Below are 19,879 nucleotides of genomic sequence, written 5' to 3' on the forward strand. Positions count from 1 at the left end.
ACGGTCGCATGACTTCAACGTCATCACCACTACGCTTCCGACAACTCCCATTTAGCCACTTGTTAGCAACCGTCTTTTTCAAGCTAAATAAATAAAATATTTTATGTATTTATTAAATCCTGAGTTTGGTGTCACTGATATTTTATGTCGTAGTATAAAAATTGAACATATCTTGAGCTTGTGTCAACCACAGACTTTGTTTCAGGCATTTAATCAAAAACCCATTGACTTCGAGACGATGGATGACGAGTACACAGAAAAATTAAATCGAGATCACGAGAAAACAACAAAGAAAAAAATTAATAATGAGTAGTCAGTAGGTTAAGGGTACCAGATCTTAAACTTCTGCAAGAGATGTAGGGACACAATAGATCAGACAGATAAGTCATTTAGCAGGTCTGGTTTCATAGGTGCTCTAACATTTATCCCAATTAACACATTTTGGAATGTATAAAAGTACCGAAAATAATCTACAATAAAATATTTTCGGTATACATATATCCACGTGAATGTATTATAAATATTCTTGTATGTTGCGGGTTTTTTTTTTTTTTTTAAAGAAAAAATAAAAGAAATAGTGATAGCCCATCTTTACAGAAATAAGGGAAGTGATGTTTATCTCTATCCCCCACCTCCAGAAAAACAGAAGGGAAACCAGCAGCTTCAAACAATGCTTTAGATTAGTCTGCTCCTCAACGTATCGTATATCATATATCACCTCTTTGGCATGAGAGTTGGCCTACCTGTGTTACCTACTCTCTTTTACTCCCACTTTCCCTTCAATTCACAAGTCAGAGAAATAACTTTACTAAGTCTGGTCGCATTGCAGGAGATCTAATGGCGTGGAAAAGTGCAAGTTTATTTGGATGTGTGATTATTTTAAGTGTTGTGTTTGTGATTGCGGATGGATATCGACCCGTCATTATAGTTCATGGATTATTTGACGGGCCAATGCAGTTTACCCAACTGGCCAGCTTTATCAATTCGGTAAGGAAATTATTTCATTTATTTATTCTTATTATTAATATATAGTTTACTGTTCAGGTCCTACTTGTGCTTTTTTCGCTTGAATACAGGCTTAAATGAGCTTAATTAGTTTCAAACAACTTTGAACTTGAATGGCGCGCGTGTGAGTGAGTGTGTGTAAGTGAGTGTGAAAATCAGTTTATCTTTATAAAAGTCTCGTTAAAGTTTTCTTTCTAAAAGTAGGCTATCTTTAATCAATCCGACAAATTAAAGTGTTTAATGAGGAAAGGAAGGAAAACAAAACAAGGAGGTACTTGTTAAAGTCAGTAGCCTAATTTGCATTGTAAAAGCACTAACACTTGAGAATACCCATAATACTCAATATTTAATATTCTTAAATAACTATGCAGCACAGACCAGTGGAAATGCAGTACCAATGGGACATATAGCTGCAAGCAGCAATTGATGGGCCCAAGCACCAAGGGTGCAGCTATGTCTGTTTCAAGAGCCAGTATCGGGAAGTGAAAGTTATTATGTCGCATCAGTGAACACAATAACTTTAAACCGTTTTGCAAGATTGACAATGGAATTATGCTACACTTCCTGGTTGCACTGTTGAACACGGTAATTCAGTGCCTCCAGGATTTTGCGATCGCAGAAATTAACGCAAGTTCAAACTCCACAGTATTCGGAGGAGCTTGCAATTTTTCCAATTTACCAGAGATTTTCTGCAGAGCTGGGCCAAGACGGGCCATGTCAACGTCATATGTGTTCATGGTGTAAAATACATTAGTACATCAGAATTGAACAATACAAAAAATCTTAGGCTACTTCTTCATACATAGGTCACTGAGTTAGTTATATTACTAATGATATCGTATCAGTCCCTCCAGGATTTTTCCATTTTGCGATCACAGAAATGAACACAAAATCAAGAAAACACCGCAATATTTGGAGGAGCTGCAATTTTTCAAAATTACCGTAAATCATGTGACATCATCACAACGAGCATTCAGTCAAAGCCCTCTTCGATTCATGTGTCTTGAACATGAGTACATCAAAAAGTTCTCATTTACCAACAAGCATCACTGTCAAAGACCGTGCAAAACGATTCCGCCAATTCAAGTAGTTTTCCACAAAAAAGCACAGAGAAAAGCCGCAGGAAAACCAAGCATTTTTGGCTGTAACAATCACAAAAAAAACCTCTGTGACATCCTGTACGGACTGCTAATTGATCACCTTGCCATGGCAACACTTTTCAAATGTTAACATTTCCTTCCAAATTTAATATCATCTATTGACATATTGACTGTGATGTACTCTGTAAAAGAAATATTTTTAAAAAGCTTTGTTTATAAGCCTCATTTTTATTCTCTCACAGTGTTTTTATGATAATGAATTACTATAGGCTAAGTATGTCTCTGCAACTGTCCCTGTCATTTAATATGCATGTGAAATTTAAGACGCACTGCATGATGTAATTTGGAATTATGTCACATTCCCTAATTACATGAAGGGACATTAAATTATACCCTCACCATGGCAGTGTAGTTTAAGATACCAAAAATGAAGCATTACAGGTATCTTGACATCATGCTGACCAAATCTTATAAACTCAGTAGGTGGAATATTAAAAAAGTTTGGTTTATAACCTTTCTTCCTGCTGCCAGTTATGAAAATGTATTGTTTTGAACATACAGTACACATGTGATGTTTGAGCTACATTGCATGATGTACAGTGGAATTATGCAGCATTTCCTCTTTGTGTGGCATAACATATTAATTTGTTTTTCCATGGCAACAGTATTATGCTATTTAAAAAAAAAAAAAAACGTTCACAATTTAGCATTGTGGACATCTTGACATCATGCTGACCAATTTTGCCTTGATACTGATCAATCCCCTTGGAGGAGTATGTAACCGTTTCATACTGGTTAAAATGCACAAAATCCAAAATGTCTGACTTCCTGTTGGGCAGAATGGATTGGCGATAATGGATGTGGTAGTGAAATTTGTCACTTAGTTAAAAAAAATGCGTGTGTGGGTTTGTTGCTGTCACTATTTACACCTCAGCCATCTGCCAGTTCTGTTTTTTCACCTTTCAGTTCAGAATGAAACTCTGCATCTTCTCTTTTTCACTATTTTTCAGACTCACCCAGGTACTAATGTGACTACAGTAGACATGTATGATGACATGGCCAGCCTGAAGCCTCTGTGGGAGCAAGTTAATGGTTTCCGAAAGGTAATTGGACCCATCATAGAGAACGCCAAAGACGGCATCCATCTCATCTGTTTCTCACAAGGTCTGTTACTACCACCACTTCATCACCTCTATTTCCTGACATTCCTCTCCTGTTTGGTTACAATCTTTACTTAGTGTCCCTGTTGGTCTATAAAAAGTCTATTACACATAATACATATGACAATATTTTATGATTTAAAGGCTTTAATAAGTGTTAAATATTCTTGAATTCAAATTTACACTGTAAGATTTTAGGCTACATGCATTCCTGATCTAATGGTGTAGTATTTCTTTATACACTTTGAATCTGTTTGGAAACCATTAAACATTACCTTACTCACACACACACACAAGCGCTGGATAATATAAGATCACTTGCTTGAGGCAGTGGCATGTATTACATTCAGGGAACATTAGCAACCTGTTTTTGACTTGGCGTACAGAGACAGATTAATTTGGGAAAAATTCAACTGTAAATTCAGTAAAAAGTGACATCAAATACTCTCGCAGGGTAAAACCTGTTTCTGCTTACTACTCAAATGTGAAACTAAAACTGTACCATAAAATAAGGTCTATTTTATATTTTGTGTATCACCACTGCAAATTTGCTCTTAACTTTTACACTTCAAATGGCTTTGTAAAAGTACTAAAAAGTATGGTAGTTACCGTGAGGATACGTTCACCCTGTTTATGAATATTGGCTTAGAAATGTCTGAATCTAAACTCTGTATGTTCAAATGGAACGTGTGTGCAGGGGGTCTGGTATGCCGAGGAATTATTGCCACACTTCCCAAACACAATATCCACTCCCTGATCTTTCTGTCGTCACCGCTGGCCGGCCAGTACGGAGGTTAGTACAGAATCTCATCATAGTCAGAGATTACTACCTGTCTGTTAAAGTGCAGTATTCAGAAATTCTCTTCTTTCTTTTTTTTTTAAACAGTAACGTCATACTTGAGGCACACCTTCCCATCATGTATTAAGCAGCTCATTTATCAACTGTGCTATAACTACTTGGGACAAAAGATCTCGATCTGCAACTTCTGGAATGGTAAGAGCATGGTATTTTAGAGCATCCAGTGCTTCATACATGTGCCCATTTTCTACCTCACATTGTCCATCTTTTTTTTTTTTTTGTCTGTCCCTACATTTTAGATCCACACCAGAGAAAGAGGTACTTGAAGTACAACAAATATCTTGCCCTATTGAATGGCGAGATCAAGTATCCTTATCAAACAGGTACTCACTTTGAAATATTAATATAAAACCTGTGTGGAAAACAACATGGTACATTTTCTTTTCACACTGTTTAAACTTGTATGCGTCAGCAACCTAACGCCATGTTCTCAAAATCTTGGCCTTTAGAGTGGCGAGAACACTTCTTGGATATTAAGAAGTTGGTGCTGATTGGAGGACCAGATGATGGCGTTATTACACCCTGGCAATCAAGGTATCGATATTTAACTGCATAAAGGGGAAGATCTTCATAGCATATTACAGAAATAAATAAAGAAAGTCTACAGTACATTCCCTTGGTGTAGTGTAACATATAAAACTCTTTACCTATTTGTGGCTGTAATTACTATGAAGAAAGGAATCAGTCACAAAAACTGTTCTGTAATGCCCAGGTTATGAAATGCTTTAGCTTTGCTTTTAAGGGTTAAGCTGGGTTGGGACTCAGCAGACTGGAATGAATGTGAGAAATACAGAAAGTGACATGTGCATTTCAGCAGATTTAGAGGGATTATTCTCAGGAAAGTATTATAACAACATCTGTGATTCCACCAAAAAGTTTGAAATGTGCATGGCTTTTTTTTTTTTTGGTGAGAAATTTAAACTGTGATCAAAATATTGTGTTTTTCTTCAACAGTCACTTTGGATTCTATAACAGCAATGAAACTGTGGTCGAAATGAAACAACAGGATGTGAGACAGAGCAAAATGTTTTTAATTAAGTCATTTATATGATCATAGCATTAGTCTGATACCTGTACTGAGAATATTCTCTGTTCTTTCTTCAGTGGTATCAGAATGATGTGTTTGGACTGAAAACACTAGACTCCAGAGGAGACCTGGTCCAGTGTATTTTCTCGGATGTCAGACACGTCTTCTGGCATTCAAACTCGACCGTGTACGACCAATGCATAGAGCCGTGGCTCACATAAGTAACAGAAGTCTTGATACAAACATATGAACCATGACATTGATCATTTGTTGCCATTCTGCATGCACAGATCTGTCTTGTAATTTTAAGAAAAATGATTGTTTCTGCATGTATGTAGAATAGAATTTCAATGAATATTAATTCATTTTGAACTTGATATTTATATATTTACAATATAAAACAAAAAAAATTAACTGAATGTCAAACATGCATATTGTTTTCCACACAAGATGGTTTTAAGCCTGCTATAAAAAATAAAAAATATTGCAATTTTTTAAAAAAATTAGAATTATTTGGCTGTTCTTTTCCTGTCAAAATACATTAGGTTTGTATTTTATCACTGGTTGTATACCTGCAGGGGACAAAACATCTTGATCTGCAACTTCTGGAATAGAAAGTTGTTTGGCCAGTTCACACTGGGCTAAACATGTATGCTGTTGGTGACGTGACTGGTTTATATAAATGTAGAGCAGTCGTTTTAGAGCACCACCAAAAGCAAACCTGAGATCTAATGATTATATTCTGACATCAATAAAACATTTTTTTTTTTAAAATCCACATAGTAGCTTTGCTTAATTAATCAATATTACATTAATTACAATTCTTTTGATTATGTGCTGACATTATCTAAATATTGCAAATGTCTGCATACATAGTGACTGCATTTGAAAAATTTGTAATCAGTATTATGAATGTCTGAAATTCAATATTTTTTTTTCATTGAAGATTATTTTTGATATTAGTTGTACAAAGATTTTTTGCATCTTTTTTCTAGAAAGCTGCCTGTAGTGTACCTTTTTAAATCTTCACACTAAAATCTATTTATGATCCATTTATGTTAATGGGTGTAATGAATGTTATGTCCTTAATTAATTTTTAAAGGTTAACTATATGGCCGAAAGTTTGTAGACACCTAACCATAACACCCTGTGGGCCTTCTCCAAACTGTTGCCATAAAGTCTGAAACAGTTGTGTAGTAAGTCTTTGTATACTGCAGCATTATGGTAGCATTTAGTTCCCTTCACTGGAACTAAAGACTGCAAACTCGTTCCAGCATGACAATGCCCCTGTGGACAAATCGAGGTCCATCAAGACATGGTTTGCAATGGAGAAACTTGAGTGCCCTGCGCAGATCCCTCTGAAGACCTTTGCGATGAATTGGAGCGCCTACCGCACCGCAGGCCTTCTCACTTGACGTCAGTGTCTGACCTCACTTATGATCTTGTGGATGAATGAACACAAATCCCCACAGCCACACTCGAAGATCTAGTAGAAAGCCTTCCTTGGAGAGTTGAGGCTGTTTTAGCAGCAATCTGGGAGTAACTTCTTATTAATGCCTGTACATAGGTTTAGAATGGGCAGATGTGTGATAGTCAGGTGTCCACATACTTTTGACAATATAGAGTATATCAACATTTCCAGATATTTTAAACACAAAAACCATGTACCAGTGAAGATACTACACCAGTGACAAAGAAAGGAACAATTCCATCCATCCATCTTTTATACCACTTATCTTTTAGGGTCATGGGGAACCTGACGCCAGGGAGCATCGGGCAAAAGGCAGAGTACACCATGGACAGGGTGCCAATCCATCACAGGGCATGCTCACACAGACACTACAGACACTTTAGACATGCCAATCAGCCTACCATGCATGTCTTTGGACTGGGTGAGGAAACCTGAGGAAACCCCTGCAGCACTGGGAGAACATGCAAACTCCACAAGCACAGGGCAGCACTGGGAATCAGACCCCCAGCCATGGAGGTGTGAGGCGAACTTGCTAACCACTAAACCACCGTGCACCCGAAAGGAACAATTTAGTACTATATTCCTCAGAGTGTATTAAGAATTTTTGGATGCAATTTAGAGATTATGGCTTATCATTAATTAATAAAATGTCAGTCACTGACTGATGACATCATGAATTTAATCAATATTGTTTGTTTTTTCATAACAACTTTAGTGATGATTATGCCCTGACATTAACTCGACATAAAATCACAGCAGCTGTCAAAAATAGGTGTGACCCAATTACTTTGCTATTTTAATCGGTAGTAAGTGAAATGCGTTTTGGCCTAGAATAATGTAATTATGCGCGGACATGAACTGGTTATAGGGTGTTCTCAGGATTAATGCGGCGTGGCAGCTGCAACCTCTGTCAAAACAGGTATTGTCGCTATGACGTCAGCAATCCAGGTAGTGCGCCGGGGCGTTCAATCAGGTCCGCGGCGCGCGCACACCAAGCTCTTGGAGGAGATTGTAGCAAGCAGCTCGAGCGCGCTAACCTGTAAGTTCACCTGTCCAAAATTATACGTACATTTTATCGATGTAGGTAGTGGAGTTTAAGAAGTTTTTCGCGTTTCCTGTCCGCGTTCAGTTCTCACGGAGCTGTTTAACAAACCTTTTTATACTTCATATCGTGTGTGTTAGCTGTAGTGATCCTCAGGGTTCAGCTCTAAGGTTTGCTGTCAGCAAGTCTTTAATTTTAACGCGTGGTGTTATGAGTTTGTCACTGAAATTAACTCAGTGAACGTGTGTTTTTTTTGTTTTTTTTAATATTATCACTTTTATATTATTGTAGGTATATTCTAACCTTACGGTAACTGGACTGACTGTACAATATTGCTATCATATAAACTTTTTTATCGCTTTAAAGTTAGGAGAGGCCATGCCGGGTTCATAGACTTCAGACAGATCGAGTCATGTTGCCAGATTGGACTTGTTCCCTCATTATCGGTCCGTTTTTAATCATATGATGGTTGGAGGAAATTGTATTATGGTTGGAGGTGTGTTCTTTGAAAAGGTAATCATTTCAGAAACCTGCTTTTACGAATTGGACGAGTTTTAAAGCATGATTCGGAAAGTGGTCATTCGACCAATCTGGCAACCCAAGGTCGACGTGTCTGGCTCCACTCTGTAAACAGCAGGTTTGTTTGGACAGAGTGGGAGAGCTGTCATCTACACTGACTGCTTTCATTACACATTACACTGCATGTGCTGTTTAGTACAAGCATTCGTTTTGTCAGCGTACCTTTCAACAAGCTGGTAGCACCTCATTCAAGAGCTCTTCATGACACCTGAAAATCCTTAAAGCCAATAATCCATCAGATTTCCTCTTGGCATAACTCATACATTTAGGCTTGTGCTTTTTGTTTCTCTCATATATATACTTTTTTTCAAAAAAAAAAAAAATTCCTGCAGGTCCCATTTCCAGCAGGATGACAACTAGGTGCAAGACTGAAGGATGTCGTATATGCGGCAGCGATCTACAGGGGAACCAACGCCGCTGGCTTTTTGCAGCACATAAACGGAAAGGGGCCCAGAATCAGAGTCCAACACGGTCACTTTGCAAAGAGTCTGCTTATCTTCTGTCGCCAACCAGGTCTGCCCAGAGCAGCCCATGGGGTATGAAGAATACTCATATACACACACACACACACATACACACATGTGAATATAATCTTGATGTGGCAAGATTTAGAATGATCAATTTCAGAAAGTAATGATAATTGAATACAAGCTAATGTGTTAACGCAATACCCCCAGCATTTCTTAACCTAATCTCTATTTACTACCTCTGTATGTACCAAGAAAATATATTTCAACAAGTGTCTTTGTTGAAATCATCTAATTAAAACTCACTTATGATGAAAGCCAAAGGGCAGTGGCTGGAGCAGGAAATAAACATTCATGTAATTGTTTTTGTAGAACACATGAAGGACTTATTTGTTCACTAATATTTCTTGTAAATCTGCATAAATCATGTTTTCAGAGACGGGCCAACTTTTTCAGAAGGAACAGTTTGTGGTTATGCATTCCCAACATAACTGTATGTGTCTGGGCAATATCTGGAAAATAATCATCACAGTATTTTCTTTGTAAGCTATTTCAGAATCACCAAATGCTTAGATGGGTAAATAGTGTAAAATATGTACGTTTTAACAAACATGCATGCTGCAAGTCATTGCTATAATAACTAATTATAGTATTTATTTTGATTAATTTATTTGCTGTTAATGCAAATGAACTTTTTGGCAAGATTATGTAACCTGTGGATTCAGGAGAAGCCTGATCGGTTTCAGTCAGCCATAGAATTGATCTGACAACCTTATGGAAAGCATACATTTTTACTGTATTCCTCAAGTGTTGGAAATTGGGATAAAACATATAATAAAGAACAATTTAAAATACAATGAAGAACAATTTGGTTAATAGATAACACTTTTTTTTTTTATAGTGTAATGGTTTATATTTTTTGAATTTGCCTGTATGTAATATGTTTGTATGTGTATTTTACTTTATTGACAGTTTAACCACTGACCTTAGACTTCTCCAGAATGTTCAGTTTTTCAGTTTCAGTTCAACAGGTTTTCTATTAATTTCTTAGTACATGGAAACATGTCAGAATTATTGTCTGTGGTAATTCTGCATGCAATAAAGATGCAGTTGATGGAGACAAATTTGAAACACACATGGCCTTATTTATTTATTTATTACGATTAATGTATATTCTTGTGCTTGTTCTTCTGCAGTACACTTGGGTTTAAATATGTGGTGAGTCTTAATTACTAAATCCTTGCATTTTTGTTTTTAATTTCTTTCAGGCAGTACATTATCTCTTGGCTCCTCAAATTCATTGTACAAGTCTCATACCCTTTCCACCCCTAATAAAGGAATGGACCTGCTTGCTGTGCTGACACACATATTAGGGCAGTCTGTAACACGGGGGAACGGGAAAGGGGAGTTTGTATGTGGCAAATGTGTGTCTGTGCTCGAGCGAGTGTTTAAGTTTGACACAGTCATAGCCAGAGTTCAAGTTTTATCCAGGGAGAGGCTTCAGAAACTGACTCAGGAAAGGGACAGCTTAAGACGGTGGGTACGAAGTCTTTATAGGCAGCACCACCCATCTGACCTGAAGAGCAGAGGAAGCTCCAGTGAAGAAGATGTAGAGCTGGGAGAAAGCAACTCGGGGAACGCTTACCGAGAGATGCTGAGTGACAACATGGCGCTCGCTGCGTATGAATGTTGGTCTGAGAAAACTGAGTCGTGTCCATATTTTAAGAGAACCGGTAAAAGATGCAGCAAATTGAAAAACTGCGAGTGCTGTGACTCCTTAAGGGTGTCCGATTCTGATTACGAATTTGTTTGTGGAGTTCCTCGCAATTTACCTGAGCAAGCCCCATCTCCGTTTGGCTTATCTAGGGACAAGTCCCAGAGCATGCCTCTCCACTGGTCCAAAGCTCCATTGCTCCGCTCTAGTCCCGCCTCCTTAGCTGGTTCCTGCCATTCGCTAAAAGCACGATCTCGTACAGCTTCAGCACAATCGCTCGACTCTGTAGATGGTCATGATCCGTTTGATTGGCCAGATGAGCATTCAGTCATTTTGGACTCCTTCCTCCATAAGCTGAAAAGTATAAAGGGAAAGCCATTCAGGTCTCCAGCAGGAAGTCGCATCCCAGTTTTAGTGAAGGGACCAAATGACAGTGTGGCAGATGGATCACCTCCGATCGGGGTTACACGAGTGCTGAATTTTGGACAGGGAGGTGAACGAGTGGAGGAAGATTTGAATGAGGAGAGTGAGGACGTGCTGACTGAACTGAGGGAAGAATTTCTGCCACTGCATAGAGAGGTGAGGAAACGCTCTCTTTTTGGTATGCAGTCACACTGGTATTAAATTTTAACCGCTTTGCTGTTGAAATGCTATTCATCAGCAAGCGCTTGTTATAGTTTTGGCTTAAGCAGGGATTAGTTTAAAGCGATTACAGTCAAAATGTGCAACTTGGATACATCAAACAGTGAGGCATTTGAAAAAAGACATTATTTGAGTCTATATCTTGTGGTGTTGCTCAAAGTCTTGCAAAATATACAATTATTTATTTCAAGGAAACATTTTGGCCTTTACAGTTGGGCTGCTTCATAAATTTTGGTTAATCATTGTCATAATATTGGCCTTTGCGATGCAAGGTTATTCACCAGATTAAAAAATATGTAAACAATTGTTCTCAAAGTAATGCAGGCCAATCAGCCACCAAATGTTTTTTTTTTTTTAAACTCTTTAAGCGATCATTTTTAATCATAAATCACATTTGGCAGATGTACATTTAAGGAATATATAATTGGAGTGACAAGTTAAAGGGATAAAATAAACAACATAAAGTGTGTTACTATGGAGTTGGGCCACAATGAGTCATCAGAACAGCTTCAGTACAGGGTGTTCAGTTGGGTCGAGATGTGGTGACTGTTAAGGTCATAGCATGTGATTTACATAATGTTCATAATCCTCAAACCATTCAGCAGGCCCTTGTTCCCTGTCTTTGGGGGTGGGGGGGAAATTGTGGAAGAGTATCCCATCAGGATACAAATTTCATTATAGGATAAAGGTGAACAGTGACTCTTCCCTCTGAGTGGACAAGTGGACCTAAACCGTGCCAGCAAAAAGCAGCAGCACAAAACAGCCACTGGATTTCCTGTGAATTCTATAAATACATTTTGAAATATAATTCATACCCAGCATCGGTTCATGCAGGCACATTAACCTGCCTTTCACAGCATAGACACAGAGGTTTGTCTAATGCTACTGCTGAAGGTTGAGATTACCTTGTTCTCCAGCCACTCTGCAATTTTCTTCATCTTTTATGGTTTTCAAAACTATGAGGAAGAAGTCATGATGATGAACAGATACACGTAGCAAACTGCTAAACCTGTTTATACAAAATGCTTTTTTAAAAAAAATGCAGTTTAACTGGTCACTTGGGTATACAGAGGTTGAGAGGGATGAGAAAGACTTCACTTGGTGCATAGGATGGAAAATCACTGCAAATGTAGTTTGTAGCAGTATATTTGCAAAATGATATTTTGTCCACATATTTACCCTCCACTTTATATTGTTTTATTGCAGGTCAATACAGCCAGAGTGCATCTTGTAGTCAAGCAGTTACGAGAGCAGCTGGATCAAGCACAAGCTCGTATCAGGACGTTGGAGGCGGGGCTTCAGAACGGCACAAATTCAGTCCCCAGTAAGACCCATCAATCAAAGCAGTCACTACCAGTGGTAAGCATTATGGCATCAAACAGCAATTGAGTCACCTAACCGATGTTCTCCCGTTGGTTTAGTGGGTTTTGAGTGCTCCTACAGTTTAACAGCTGAAATTTTGAAAAGTGGATTTACATGTTAAACAGAGACATTTATTTGGATTGAAAGAGGAGCTGATATACTGTGAGCAGTGAAATGATGCACTGGGTTACATAGGATTTCTCAAATATAAAAGGCTTAGTAAAGCAGCAAAGAAACGTAAGGTGATGCTACGGCTTAATAGTGAGCCTTGTGGTAGTCAAAAATACATTTTAAATGGGGTCTTAAAAGATTCAGTACATTGACAGATAATCGCCTGTCAATCAAAAGGCATGCTTTTAGTTACACAACTTTTGAAAACGTACAAATAAATCACACCGCTATCTCCATGCTGTTCATTTTCTTTCAGATGCTATTCAAGAGTTCCATTTGTCGTTCATTTTAGAACTTTGAGCCCAGAAATGAATTTATTTTATTGAAATATTAAATTAATTTCGAATGAGGTCATAATTAAATAGGTACACGTCTGGTGACAGTTTGTCTACTACTTAAGACTATCGTAATTATACGAATGGACGTTCAACTCCAACAGCAATGTGATGCACAATATGGGTCAAATGTTTAGACCCTCTCATTCGTTTAGTTTTTTTCCCCCACATTTTAGAATAATAATAATAAAGTCATCAAAACTCTGGAGTAACACAAATGGAACTATGGGATTTATGTTGTGGTGATAAATCCAAAATAAATCAAAATAATTTCATGTTGAAGCATCTTCAAAGTAGAAGATGTAGTAGTTTCAAATTAGTTTTTGCCTAGCATTTCCAGAAATGCATTCTTGGCATTTTCTCACCCGATTTCTTGAGGAGTTCCCCAGAGATGCTTTTTAAACAGTATTAAAGGAGTTCCCACCGATACTCGACACTTATCAGCTGCTTTTCGGAATATTTCGCTACAAGTCATCTATTTAAAAAAAAATATTTGTAAATAAAATGCACGATTATATTTTTGTCTATAACACTGATTTCAAACATTTAATCATGCACCTTCAGATCAAAAGATTTTTAAGATTATGAGAAACATTTGGTGTAGGTGTGCTGTGAACATGCGATCTATCAAATGTAGAACAGGTTTTGTTTGTCCTGCAGCCCAGTCTTTCTCTGTACTGCAGAAATCTCAAGCGTTCATGTTTTTATTACTGTTGTCAGGGTGTGTATAGAATCACTATAATCACTTGTATAAAGTTATCGTGATGATGTATTCTTTAAAGTACTTTGAAATGACCTCTGTTTATCTATTTGACACAAATTTAGCTGCATAAGGTGTATAAGGCATGTACAGGTGTGTATAAATGCTGTGGGTGTGGTGTCAAATGAGGAATTTCATAAATGCAGGTACACACAACAAAAACACGCGCACACAACAAAAACACACACACTTGTTTCTGGGGTCTTCCTCAACAGGAGGCATTCGCCTCGAGCGTGGCTGTGATCATTAATCATATCTCTAGATCATATTTTTAAACTGTGTATACATGCATGTTTGTGTGGTAATGAAGTGTTGCTGTATTATTTAGCAGTTGAATGTGTGCACATAACTATGACTTGTCTTTCAGGAATGTACTCACAGGAACCATTTTTAGATACACTAATGACTTCTTTTGTCCTTTATGACTTTATGAGGACAGTGAACTAATAGACACTATTGTGTGTCTCTCCTGGTCTTTTTGCAGTATCCGAACAGCAGCTCAGAGGATGAGGGTGGACTGATCCGGAATCTTAGCCACTCACTGCAAAGCAGAGACAGAGTTATTCAGGTTGGCTCTCAAACTTTGAGCACAGCTATTTAGTTTCAAACGCACTAGTATGTCGCCTCGGGTAACTGACTTGTGATTGATTCAGAGCTCTTCTCTTTGAAGGAATGTGTGACTTTGATCCGAAAGCTTTGTTTGGACCTTGGCTCAGGGATAGAGGAGGCTGATAAGCTCATCAGCAGTGTAACTGTGACTCTGACTGATACACACTCTGAGCGAGAGGTGAGAAAGGTGACGCTCGCTGTTTCCATAAGTGTACGAGGGCTTGACTGTACAGATTTACAGTTTCCTGCATACATTTGTTTTTTTACGTGCATATATATAATTTTTTTTTATTAATTTGTCTCAAAGCATTTATAAATATCAGGTCCTAGTGATTAAAAAAATAATAATAATAATTTAAGGTGGCATATTTTTGCGAACCCTTTGAATGTAGATTCAATATATTTAAATATCCAAGATTTGTAGGTCTGATGGTTTTTCTTTCAAGCGTCATGGTTACTGCATGGATACTTTAAAGTTACTGCATAACATGTGCATTTACATGGGTCACAAAGTAATAATCTTAAAATATGCTGCAGATATTAATTTCAACTTCCTTTATGGCTTTTTTTATTTTATTTTTTGTTTTTGTTGTATTATTATTTTTTTTTTTATTGTAATGCATGATGTTTTTCCTAATGACAATTCTGCACTTCAATTCTCCCTTCTTGTAAACACATTTTTCGAAACACGAATGACTTCTATTGTCCTTTGTTATGACTTTATGAGGACCATGAACGAGAGCTTTATGTAATATTTGTTGTTATTTAATAATCTTTTGTGAAAGGAACATTTTTTTGTTGTTGTTGGGGGTGGGGGGTTTACAAAAAAAAAACTCATCTTGCCTTTGACTGTTCGTCTGTTTCAGGGGGTCTTGGAAGCTGAGCTGACTGAACTGAAGGAGAGAGAAATAAGCCTGCAGAAAGAGCTGGAGGCACTGCAGGAGGCAAGCAGAGGGCAGGAGAGAGATCTCCTCACTGTCAACAGTGTACTCCAGAGTAACCAGGATGTCATCAATGTAAAGCAAACACAGGGCTTAAGTGAAACAAACACACACAATGTTTGTTGTTGACTGATAATCATTTAAACTCTGTCTTATTCAGAAGGTCATTCTCTCTCTTTTTTTTTTCTTTTTCTTTTCCCTTTTGGTTTTAGCATTTGCGAGTGGAACTGGCTGAGAAGACGCAGTCACTGAAGGACGTGCAGAAAGAGAGGGAGTTATGGAAAGAGCAGGACTCCGCCCTGGAAAAGGTGTTGCAGGAAAAAGAAGCTCTCATCGCTCGTCTGCAGCAGGCAATAGAGAGCTCCCAAAAAGATGTTCAGGTTGACCGCCATTTGATTTCCTGTTCACCTCTTCTACTTTAATCTTTGAGATGACCTGGATATTGTTTTGTCAGATTGTTCTTAGGAAATCCCAGTGGATAATGCCACAGTGAATGGAAACACAACACCAGATTAAAGTGACCTTCAATAATGATGGTTGTTTGCAGGCACTCTCTGATTCTCTGATTGGTCGGGGATTGCCAGGAGGTGGAGCTGAGGGCACTTTGGCCAGTCAGGTGCGAGAGCAGGAGTCCCTGCTTTCAGACTGTCTCAAAGATTGGGAAGTGCACACTGCCACCACGAGTCAGGAAGTCTCAAAACTCTATACAGCTTTAGAAGAAGCTGAGGCTGTAATACAGGTACGGTGACAGTGACATTCCCTCGCTTGGAAAATAATTTTAAACTCTTCTGTTGCACAAAGGAAGGAGCAAGTGTGTGCCAAGTGGAAAGAACATGCAGTTCTTGTTTTAAGGAGTGGAAAAAAGTATGGGAATGCCACCACATTTACCATTCACCAAGGTTGTACCCAGTTAAACTATAGCATTTAACTGCCCTGATATATAGTACTGAAATAAAAAATAATAAACAAATAGTATAACATTTGTTGCCCCGTGTGTAATTAGCGATATCCTATGTTTAACTGATACTGTCCAACTGGGTAACACTTACATCCACCTTCTCTATGAGTCAGTCATGTGAGTCAAGCCTCAACATGTAGAGAGATGCATCGAGTGAGTGTTACTGAGACATTTTCCAGTAGCCTACAGGTGGCGTGAGGTGGAGCGTATTCACTGGTTCATAGCCAAACTCTTGGAACAAACTTTTTTTTTTTTTGTTTTTGTTTTTGCTTTTGAATATTTTTCTAGTTAAGTAATTAAACCTGGAAAGTTTCATTTCAACTGGAATAGACCTGCTCTGAATGCTCACTTCCCCACACGAGGATTTTCTAGGTAGTCCCTCCACCTAGTGGAAGGTTCAGAGAAGTTCCAGAATGCTGAGTACATGTTGTATCTGTGTGGTTATTGTACTTGTCATCTACTGTGGACCAGGCACTGATCTTCAATCGATTATGCATTTGATTTATTTTTTATTGATTTTTCCTAACACCTTAACATATTTTCTAGGACCAACGGCAAAGTCACAAACAAGCCATCACAGAACTGTCCGAGCAGCTGAGAGACAGTCGCAAAGAGCTGAGGGAGATGATTAAAGACACCAAGCAGGCAGAACATGCCTGGAAGACTGAAAGGGCAAAGAGAGATTTAGAAGAAGTTCGATTAAGAGAATGTTTGCAGAAAAGGGATAAACTCATTGAGGTGAATGTCTTCCTGATATAGCCACATTTTCAGAGGTTGATTTGTGCTATCTATGATTTACAGATTGTCACAGTGTGGTATTTAATGTTTTCTTCTTCTTCTTCTACAAATACCAGCAAGTACTCTTGGATGCAGAGAAGCGAGATGGCATGCTAATAGAAATTCATCAGGACATCTTCAGTAAGGTTGAACCAAGAGTCGGCCTCAAACACACACTATGATTTTTGTGTGTGAGAATGGCAGATATACACTGGACTACATCTGTATGGATGGTGGATATGTACGGGGCTATATGACCATATCTTTTGTAATATCACTACCACAGATTGCTAAGGCCCCTTATTTAGTCTCAGTTTTCCAAATGCCTTATCTTCAGTACTGCTTTTCTTAGTTATCACGGTTTTGTTTTTTTAAGTAAGGCCTTGCCTATAACTCCATTATCTCCGTTCAGCTAATTCAGCCTATTGTAACATATTGACGTGGTGCATTCCAAGACACGTATGATTGTTTTAATTTATTTCTCAGCAAAACAATACTGTATAAGGAATTAATTATTCTTGATTCCATGCCAGCACTAAAGTGCACCTGCTATTTTCCAAGAATGTATTGCTGTTTTTATGTTTGGGATTAAGTGAGTGGGATTATCTTCTTGTTTTTGCCTATACACAATCAATTTCCTCCAGGCCTTGGAGAGAGAGAGAGATTATATTCATGCATCAATTTTTGCAATTTGTTCTTTGCAATTGATGGTTTTTATTCTCTAATATAATAGTGCAATGGGTTCTTTTGTTTAAACTTTTAATTTTTTTTAAAAAGGATTTTTTTTGTGTATGTTTCTTTGATTATTTATAAGGGAGTACAGCCAAGTGAAACTTGATGATCCCTTTTTTTTTTTTTTTTTTTTTTTTTTTTTTTTTTTTTTTTTTTTGTCCACCGTCTTCTTTACATGTAGGCCAAAAGCCTGTAATCTGACATTTAACATTCGGATGAGGTTATTTTCATGTGCCAAAGTGATTGTTCTTTCTTGAGAACAATGACAATAAACACTCTTATCACACTATCGATGCATTTTTGTCATTATTAAAAAGACCATGTTTTTCTAATGCCCTCATGTGACTGGCTGAAAGGTAATGTGATAACTGCAGATCAAGTTGCAGAATGACCTTGTTGCTGTCTGACCTCTATTCCCTAAACAGGTTTATGTTTGAAGTACTACCATAAACAGTATGACTAAATACAATAATAGCAGTGGTTTTAGAAACTGCTCCAGTTTGCCTTTATTTTTCCTGCTGTGTTTGACACCTGAACCAGGTTTGATGACCGTAATGTTTTTGAATATTGGCTAATAAATATTGCTGAAACAATTAAAAGTATTGCTGAGTCAGATAAGCTGACTTGATGTCATGTTCAACAGCCCAAAGGGTGTGCATTTGTAGTAGTTTGACTCAGTTTTACAAAAACAGCAGCTCCTATGGAACTGGTGACAGGGTGGAAAGTTTGCACTGGGTTTTGTGTGTGTGTGTGTGTGTGTGTCTGTGTGTGTCTCTCTCTCTCTCTGTCTCTCTCTCTCTCTCAGTCTCTCACACACACATTTATATTATTATATTAATAATAATAATTATTATTATTCGGAGACCCCAAAATTCTAAATGCTACTCCTCCTAGAGCTTTCAAGTTATACGCACCAAACTTTCCACAGACCCTCATCTGAATTACGGTTTTCTTTTCACAGAGGCTCAAATTGCCAAAATTCCCCCTGACTTCCACTGATGTCTAACTGTTATAACTCCTTGAGCTTTCAAGCTTCTTCAAACTCAGCAGAGTTCTTCAGGTGTGATCATGCTGTATTTTTTCTAACCGATCAGACTTACTGTTTTCCCGTATCAAAAATCCTCAAAACTCCCATAGACTTACACTGACGGAAAGCGGAAAGCTCAGAACCTGGCTCGGAGAGTTCAAGATTCAAACTCCAGCTGTCAAATCAATCTTTCTCTCTCTCTCTCTCTCTCTCTCTCTCACACACACACACACACCTGCATGCACACAGCCTGAATCCTCTCTTCTCTCCCTCTCACTCTGTCAGTGTACCTGTGACACTCTCAATTCATCTCTCTCTCTATCAATGCCACACATTCTCTCCATCCATCTCTCTATCTCTCTACCAGTAGCACACCCACACACACACTTTCTCCATATTTCTTTCTATCAATCTACCTGTATCACTTTCTCACTCCTGTCTTTCGACTAACACTCTCCATCTTTCTGCTTGTCTCACTCTCTCACTCCTTCTGTCTTTCGACTAACACTCCATCTTTCTGCTTGTATTACTCTCTCACTCCTGTCTTTCGACTAACTCTCCATCTTTCTGCTTGTCTCACTCTCTTGCTCCTTCTGTCTTTCTACTTGTATCACTCTGTCATCTATATTCCTACCAGCACCTAACTGTCTGTCTTTCTGTCTGTCTCTCACCCTTTCTTTCTTTATTTCAACTTCAAACCATCTCCAAGCTTTTGAACCACTTTCAGACTGGATTTGTTAATCCAACGTCAGAGTTTGTCGTGATGAACTTGATCTATCTGGTTAAAACTGTGATTCTTGTTTACACAAGTGTCACTGGTGTGACAAGAAAGCACCAGTTTAATCCCTTTTTAAATGACGTTCAAGTTTAAATGTGTTGACTTGAATTGATTTAGCAGATGCTGTTATTCAGAATGACTTGCAGGAGTACTTTGTCGCCATTAAAAAAAACTTAATGCTAGCTCCTTGCAAACTGATAAACGACTATTTAGTCTTATAAGAAAACTAAGAACAGTTAGTATAGCAACAGAGACTTGTACTAGTAAAGGGTTTCTAGACGAGTGTTTACTTAGTGAAAAGTAGGCCTGTTAGATGAGTACTAGCCTGTTAGATGAGTACTAGCCTGTTAGATGGGTACTAGC

At 38.0% G+C, this 19,879-nt stretch overlaps 2 protein-coding genes across 2 annotated transcripts; both read left to right on the forward strand.

Annotated features, from left to right (window-relative positions):
- Positions 1-634: 634 nt before the first annotated feature.
- Positions 635-5,615, forward strand: ppt2a.2 (palmitoyl-protein thioesterase 2a, tandem duplicate 2). The gene is made up of 8 exons (XM_053647289.1): positions 635-987; positions 3,116-3,269; positions 3,963-4,058; positions 4,152-4,259; positions 4,364-4,447; positions 4,574-4,658; positions 5,079-5,133; positions 5,229-5,615. Exons 1-8 carry the CDS (start codon positions 838-840, stop codon positions 5,370-5,372), a joined length of 876 nt encoding a protein of 291 aa, XP_053503264.1. The 5' UTR covers positions 635-837; the 3' UTR covers positions 5,373-5,615.
- A 1,108-nt stretch (positions 5,616-6,723) lies between these two features.
- On the forward strand, positions 6,724-17,862 carry si:ch73-95l15.5 (uncharacterized). Its single transcript, XM_053647288.1, has 11 exons — positions 6,724-7,661; positions 8,576-8,779; positions 9,979-11,003; positions 12,273-12,425; positions 14,179-14,262; positions 14,365-14,481; positions 15,170-15,319; positions 15,457-15,624; positions 15,792-15,983; positions 16,749-16,940; positions 17,057-17,862. Exons 1-11 carry the CDS (start codon positions 7,553-7,555, stop codon positions 17,159-17,161), a joined length of 2,499 nt encoding a protein of 832 aa, XP_053503263.1. The 5' UTR covers positions 6,724-7,552; the 3' UTR covers positions 17,162-17,862.
- Positions 17,863-19,879: the final 2,017 nt, after the last annotated feature.

The sequence above is a fragment of the Ictalurus furcatus genome, chromosome 17, assembly GCF_023375685.1.
Source record: "Ictalurus furcatus strain D&B chromosome 17, Billie_1.0, whole genome shotgun sequence".
Taxonomy (NCBI): Eukaryota; Metazoa; Chordata; class Actinopteri; order Siluriformes; family Ictaluridae; genus Ictalurus; species Ictalurus furcatus.

Excerpts from the sequence above, each read along its gene's own strand:
- ppt2a.2 (XM_053647289.1), top strand. The coding sequence starts at position 838 with ATGGCGTGGAAAAGTGCAAGTTTATTTGGATGTGTGATTATTTTAAGT. Across the intron at positions 4,059-4,151 it reads GCTGGCCGGCCAGTACGGAG|TAACGTCATACTTGAGGCAC; the intron begins GTTAGTACAGAA and ends TTTTTTAAACAG. Across the intron at positions 4,448-4,573 it reads CAAGTATCCTTATCAAACAG|AGTGGCGAGAACACTTCTTG; the intron begins GTACTCACTTTG and ends CTTGGCCTTTAG.
- si:ch73-95l15.5 (XM_053647288.1), top strand. The coding sequence starts at position 7,553 with ATGACGTCAGCAATCCAGGTAGTGCGCCGGGGCGTTCAATCAGGTCCG. Across the intron at positions 7,662-8,575 it reads CAGCTCGAGCGCGCTAACCT|GTCCCATTTCCAGCAGGATG; the intron begins GTAAGTTCACCT and ends AAATTCCTGCAG. Across the intron at positions 15,320-15,456 it reads GTAACCAGGATGTCATCAAT|CATTTGCGAGTGGAACTGGC; the intron begins GTAAAGCAAACA and ends TTTTGGTTTTAG.